This window comes from Leopardus geoffroyi, chromosome A1, assembly GCF_018350155.1.
Source record: "Leopardus geoffroyi isolate Oge1 chromosome A1, O.geoffroyi_Oge1_pat1.0, whole genome shotgun sequence".
Taxonomy (NCBI): domain Eukaryota; kingdom Metazoa; phylum Chordata; class Mammalia; order Carnivora; family Felidae; genus Leopardus; species Leopardus geoffroyi.
This window is the reverse complement of record NC_059326.1, coordinates 123,295,768-123,302,666: the sequence shown is the minus strand read 5'-3', so window position 1 is coordinate 123,302,666 and position 6,899 is coordinate 123,295,768. Positions and strand designations below refer to the sequence as shown.

At 41.1% G+C, this 6,899-nt stretch overlaps 1 protein-coding gene across 1 annotated transcript; it reads right to left on the bottom strand.

Annotated features, from left to right (window-relative positions):
• Positions 1–1,461: 1,461 nt before the first annotated feature.
• On the bottom strand, positions 1,462–6,613 carry SPINK14 (serine peptidase inhibitor Kazal type 14 (putative)). Its single transcript, XM_045485380.1, has 5 exons — positions 6,543–6,613; positions 5,313–5,458; positions 4,195–4,232; positions 2,949–3,085; positions 1,462–1,693 (listed from the first exon to the last, which is right to left on the bottom strand). The coding sequence occupies exons 2-5, from the start codon at positions 5,380–5,382 to the stop codon at positions 1,648–1,650; spliced, it is 291 nt and encodes a 96-aa protein (XP_045341336.1). The 5' UTR covers positions 5,383–5,458; positions 6,543–6,613; the 3' UTR covers positions 1,462–1,647.
• Between the last annotated feature and the right edge of the window lie 286 nt (positions 6,614–6,899).

Sequence of the window (6,899 nt, the reverse complement as noted above, 5' to 3'; positions counted from 1 at the left end):
AGAGGATTAGAGGTAACAAAGCCCAGATCTCATATAGGGTGATAGTGGCTGTTCCTGTGAGACATACTAGAAAACTTATAATTCAGGGAACATTGATTAGAGTACCCAACAGGAGCTTGCTTCAATAATGACCAACAATTAGCCACTTAGTGAATACTGTACTGGTCCCACCTAACAACTCTTAAAAATAATATTCCAGGGGATCAGACTGTTTCCAAGTAATTGATCTGTGTCTCAGAACAAAACTCAAGATTATTTCTATAAATATCAAAATATTTGGAGTCAAACAAGATAAAATTCATAAAATTATGCATTCATAAATTCATTCATAAATGTGCATATCCTAAGATATCATCCATAATGAAAAGAAAATCAACCATCCCAGAATTGACACAGATATTAGAATTAGCATTCATAAAAATAGTTATTATAATTATATTCCAGATGTCAAAATGTTAGAAACATGAAAGGTAAATCAAACTTGTAGAGATGAAAATTAAAATGTTTGAGATGAAAAATCTACTGCATGGTGCTCATGGCCAATCATTACAGAAGAAAAGATTTGTGAACATGAAGTCAAGGCAATAGCATTAGAATACAATCCTCCTCAGAGTTCTCAGTGCTCCTGCATGACCTAGGACTTAGAGCGGTGGAAATGGACATACATAAAGGTAGAGTCTATTTCATTTCCCCCAGAGCAATTTGCTTTTCATATTCTAGACCAAAGCTGATTTTTTCCTTTTTACTGGAGCCCTGTGTCTACCTTGTAATTAGCATAGTAGTTAAGGTCAAAGAGCTAACAGAACAGATAAACACTGACCACAGTCTTACAAGGATATTCAGAGGCAGAAGAGATGCTCTTCCCAAGTCAGCAGGGAGCAAGCTGGCTGAGGGGAAGAGAGCATATTAGCGTACGTTAATCTTCTCTCCATATTAGGAATGAATATATACACAGAAGAAATATAGCCCAGAGAAGAACATGTCCCAATAGGTTTCAGAGGTTAAAATGTGTCAAGAGAATTTTAAAAAACCACTGGAACATTCATGGATGCCACTGATGTAGGCCTCCTTCTATGGAGAAAAGTGGGGCCAGTGGAAGTGTTGGGTCTTGCAGAGTCAAGCCAGATGTGTGTAAATGTCTCTGTTTCAAAACTGAGTCTAAAAGTGAAGTTGTTTAACAAGGAGTTTGCAGCAAGTGGGCAAGAGGAATGGCCAGGAAGAGCATGATGCTCCAGAGTTCCTAGTAGTTGTTTTTTTAAGAAATGCTATAGGAATATGGAAGAAATTTCTGTTGTGTTCCTTGGAAGACAACTTGGAGCCTTTATATAGATTCCTTCGCCGTTCACAGTATCAAGAAGCTGATGAATCCCACTGTTTGGTTTTGACCTTTGGCTCAAATGTTCATTTTGTTCTATTTCTGAGAATTGAGACACAGATCTGAGGACCAAGTTAAATCAGACTTCCAGAAAAGTTTATTTATTAGAATATGGAAGGCAGTGCATCAATGAGGAAAGAAGTCTAAGGAAGGAACCTTTAGTTATCTGATACAAGCACAGCAGGGGCAGGTCTCTGTCACTATCAAATGCAAGGAAGGGTTGTCATGATAGAGAAAAAAAGATATCTTCTTTGACATCCAAGTTCACTCAGCTAGCATTTTCCATCATTTTGAAACCTAATCTTCCCATGAGATTTCCTAAAGGCAAGAATCAGAATCAACATTGCATTAATAAAATGTCAGACCTACAAAAACTTTTTAAAATTATTTTATCTACCATCCTTATTTTATGTTTAAGGAAACTAAGAGCCAGAGCATAAAGGGAATTGACTACATACAAAAACTAGGTTATTGGATTTTCCTATCCAGTTATCCTTCCGTGATTCTAAGATGCCATGGAAGATGTTATGGGCTATGCTGCAAACTCTTTGAAAATAAGTTATTTGGGGCTCCTGGGAGGCTCAGTTGGTTGAGAATCCAACTACTGATTTTGGTTCAGGTCATGATCTCAGGATCGTGGGATCAAGTCCTGCTTCGGGCTCTGTGCTGAGCATGAACCTACTTAATATTCTCTCTCTCTCTCTCTCTCTCTGTCTCTCTCTCTCTCTCTCTCTGTCTCTCTCTCTGTCTCTCTCTCCCTCTGCCCCTCTCCCCTGCTTGCTCTCTCTCTCTCAAATGAAAGAAAGAAAGAAAGAAAGAAAGAAAGAAAGAAAGAAAGAAAATAAGTTAGTCAGGCCTGAGCTTGTGATGTATAAGGCATATCAGTCCTCATCTTTTTCTGTTAACACCCTCACACTTTGGCCCAATTCCTCATTAGTCAGGATGATGTGGAATTTACACATTCCTGACACTGATCCTTGTATAAAATTACAAAATGATTGTTGGCATTGTGATGATGCCATGAGGATCATTTTAGTCCCTGTGAACTGCACTGGCTTAAACAGAGGTCAAACCTGAAGGTGTGGTTTTGTGAGATCTCAGTGTCTAATTACTGATAATCATGTCCCATAAATCCAAAAACCTAAACAGGGGCTCTTAGCAAAAGGACCCAAACCTTGCAGTCACCTCATCATAGCTCAGAGTTTCAGACACATAAAAGATTGAAGGTATCTTAGAGAAGGCAAACCACAATTTCAAACCAAAGAATTTCAGGACTCAAAGGAATAACCAAAGCTTCATGTAGCATAGGGGATTTGATCCATCACTTGGCATATGGGAATGTGAGGGCTCAGACAGAAGGCCCTGAAACACCACAGAGTACACTGAGTCTGCTTTCTACCCCAGTGGGCTTTATATTACCACATGCTCTTATGACTGGGAACTGATTATTATCTCTGCAAACTGGAGCAAATTCCTGGCTTCAAGGCTGATACACTTGGCAGAAGAGGTACATGGTAACTGTGGTGGACTAAGTTTGTCTTCCTTCTCTTCTTTCCCCCCAAATAGTACTCACATGCTCTCGACACACAAGATGCAGGGGTTTTCATAGGTGACAAAATTAGTGCCACAGATGGGTTGATATAAACCAGGGCAGGGGTTCACTGTTCCAGTGAACCAACTCAAGTTTACTTTCTTATATGGACATTTCACCTGAAATTGATTTGAAAAGAATGACATTAGAATCACACAAACAGGTAGGTCACATCTGGACTTGATTAGGAAAATCTAAACATAGTTAGCATCCTATCACAGTCACACAAAGCTCTTACAGCTGTCCCTTCACAAAGCAGTGGAGGCCAAACCTAAATTTATCCTGTCTGACAACCACAACACCTTCATTGTGAGGACCTCCTGATGGTAACGGGGTACAGAGGCCTGCTACACTATGGTGGGAAAAAGAAGAGTGGATGTATTTGTGAAATTTAGCTTCTCTCTCAATCTCCTTCATTCCCAGAGTATTAGACATGGGAAAAGTCTTAGAGATTTCTGGGCCAAGTGGGCAAAAAACCCTGAAAGCTCATAATTGGAAAGAAATGCTTCACTGACATTCATAGGCTTCAATTTAAAATACTTATCATATTTCATCCACTCTCAAAATCCCCAAGTCAACTCTCTTCTTGAAGTTGTGAAATGTGAAAGCATTTAGCATAATGCCCTGATTTTTTAGGGAAAACTAAAAACAAAAGAAGGGACATGTCTCATCAGGGATGAAAACCCACATCCAGTCACAATGCTGGTATCAGTGGCAGCTTGAAGATGTGACTCTGGTTTGCTGGAACTTGAGGAGATGGTCTCAGGGGCTCTATGAGTGTCATAGAAAGATTGGTAATGTGCCTCTGATACAAGGTGGGAGAGAGTTTCGGCTGAGTAGAGAAAGAGGGATCATATTTGAGCTTAGAAACTCTTTTCCTTCATCCTTATCCAACACCACCACCATGGCCAGGCCACCATCATCTGCCTCTTGTATGTCTGTCACCCAACTAATCCCTCCACTTCCTCTATCCCCTGGCAATTGTTGGTACTCATTTTCTAGGCACTATGGAGGGCTATCTGGTGTCCAAATGACCAAATCTCATCTTGGTTCCCAGTTTGGATCAGTCTACTTGGGGCTCATGTATCTACAGTGTACCTGCCATGTTCATGTGAGTGGACTTTGGAGAACATCACAGATGACCTTCCTGAAGTAAGATTCTAAAACAGCAAACCCAAAGAAAACTCAAATTAGAATCTCAATCCTGAGAAATATAGTGAAAGATTACCTTAACAGCTCCATGTGGTGGCCACCAGTGTCGAGGTTCTAAAACCAAGACATAAATGAAAATAGTTGCAGAGTGTAATGCCTGGTAAACCATAGCTTAATCTGTTGGCAGAATTAAAGAATTCTAATTTATTACCAAGAAAGCTTGCAATAACAGAAAACCTTTTTTAAAAATTTATTTATTTATTTATTTATAATTTTTTTAGATTTATTTATTTTGAGAGAGAGAGAGAGAGAGAGAGAGAATCCCAAGCAGGCTCCACACTGTCAGCACAGAGCCTGACACAGCTCTTGAACTTATAGATTGTGAGATCATGAGCCAAAATCAAGGGTGGGACACTCAACTGACTGAGCCACCCAGGCACTCCAAAACTGTTTTATTTACACATGCATTCATTTTTTTCCCTCAAAAAGTGTGGAATAACTCTTCTACTCCTGATGGATAAGTGGCAAGCAATCACTGGTCTCATATATGTTGCCAGTCTAGTATAACAAGTAAATTTTTGATTAACCTGTAGTTATCCTGGGCTTGAGAGGATTCAGAACAGGCAGCCAAAAAGAAAAGACATTAAGAAATGTTAGAACTTTAAAGAGGCCTTTAGCCTAATCCCCATATTTTACAGAGAGAGGAAAGACAATTGCTACTGCCCAGGATTTCATGGTAGATGAGTAAAAAATCAAATTCTTCAGTCCTTAAGGCTAGGTCTCTTTAAAACTCCCCACAGGACTCTTTTATAAAGGAGGACAAAAAAGGTAATGACCTACTGAAATTCATGGCAAAGCATTTTCAAAAGTTTTGCATTTTTGAGATGTGTTGAGATGTGGGCATATTGCCAATCACTTTCACATTCTACCTTGAATTGCCCAAGCCCCCTGGTCCCCATAAATTAGGTTTCATAATCTGCACTAATAGATGGGGAAACAAAGGCCCTTGCACATTGGCTCGGAGTCTTTTATTTGTGGACCAACTGCATAGTCTCTCTCTATAGATACAGATATAGTAAAATGATACTCTTACACAAATAAACACAAAATAATTCTAAAGCATTCTTTCAGATTACAGTGTCAAAGCTCACAAATCAACTTTACATAAATGCCAGAACCAGCCAAATTACTCACCAGAAGGTAATGCCCCATGTATCAGGATGAAGAACAAAAGCGAGCAGAATACTGGATGACATTTGGTCATTTTTCCTCCTGGTGCTTATGTCCTTAGAGTGTTGCTCTGAGATATTGCCTTGGGATGTTCCCCTCTAGTACAATCACTAAAGCAGAGGTATTCAAGATATTAAGACCATCTTTAGGGTGAATATCCATCTCCAGCCTGCCCACTGTAACCTCTGTATACCACACTTGGAAAGCCTATTATTTCACTCTTCCCCAAGAACAAATGCTCAGGAATAAAATTGGCTGGTCATAAATAAAAGTCTAGAACTCAGTGACAGACCTGTGACTACGTAGAAGACAGAAGTCAATCAGAGGTTACTCTTTGGGCATAATTATATTATTTTAGTATGGAGGTATTTTAAGTGTCTTTAAAAGGCAACCCCTTACCTGAAGATTAACCCAAATTTGTTCTTTGAGGGGATACAAAGAAAATGAGGCCACTAGAAGCTTCCAGAAAATAAGAGCTTCTCAACAGAGGAAGCAGGCCCCTACTTGCTCATGAAGCTGAGACTGTCTCTTTGGAGTAAGGCAAAGATTGTAATATTCCAGACTTACTTGGCTGTGCTAGAATCTTCTGGTGTGGAATGCTCAGCTCTCCTGGAGCACTCTGAGAGAGTGCACAGGGAGAAATACCATTCCACACTATCTCACGGGGGCCCCAAAGTTATTTTCATTTAGACATCCAGAAAGGGAGAAATCAGTGAGCAAATCCTCCTGTGGGAGGATCCCGTCTGACGCTAGAGAATGGTATGCAGTTTCCAGGCCTGCGCAAGGACCACATTGAACTCCCCTATCTTCCTAATCCTACGGAGGTGACCTGATCCTCCCTATGCCATCAGGCCTTTTTCTCTGCTTTGTAGCATATGTGAATAGGCAACTGACATAAACCATTTGCGATATGCTGTGGTGTGATAGGTGAGACATGGTAATGTCCCTAGGGTACTCTACTTCCCAAGATGGTTGGAGGTGCTTGGCATAATGTCCGGGGCTTCCTACCCTGCCTGCTCCTGAGACAATCGGAGCTCCTGCGCTTTTTGCTAAGCACACCCCATCTCTTCCTGACATCTTCCCTGGATTCCTTTGGGAATGGAGCTGCAACAATGGAAGATCCAGCTGCAGTAAAGCAGGATGCCAGATGCCCACTCCCCCTACCACACACACACGTCCCCTTCTTCGACCCACCTTGGAAAGAAGAGAAAGGAAGAGAGACGTGGCATGTTCTCTGTGGTTCTTGCCTCTTTTAAGAAGCAGGTATCAGGGCCTCAGGAGGGGGTGGAATAGCTATGCAAGAGAGAGAGGTCACTGAGGCATTGTGTGCTGGGAGGAGCAGCCCCTGGAGGCCCAATATTCAGGGTAAATCAAAGTCAAACCTCAGCAGGAGGCATTGGGTAAGGAAGCACCGAGCTGCCTAGAGGACTTGGGGGTGGGAACAGATCACTGGACAGGGAAGCCTGTGGCAGGCAATCTAAAGGGGCAATGGCATGAAGAAACACATCACGGTAGGGGAGAGCACAACAGAAAAAGCAGAGTATGTTCCAC

Bases quoted from the DNA above. Each gene is read 5' to 3' on its own strand.
- SPINK14 (XM_045485380.1), bottom strand. From the start codon at position 5,382: ATGACCAAATGTCATCCAGTATTCTGCTCGCTTTTGTTCTTCATCCTG. The intron at 4,233-5,312 runs GTGAGTAATTTG...TCTTGGTTTTAG, and splicing joins ACATGGGGCATTACCTTCTG to AACCTCGACACTGGTGGCCA. The intron at 3,086-4,194 runs GTAATCTTTCAC...AATCAATTTCAG, and splicing joins CACCACATGGAGCTGTTAAG to GTGAAATGTCCATATAAGAA.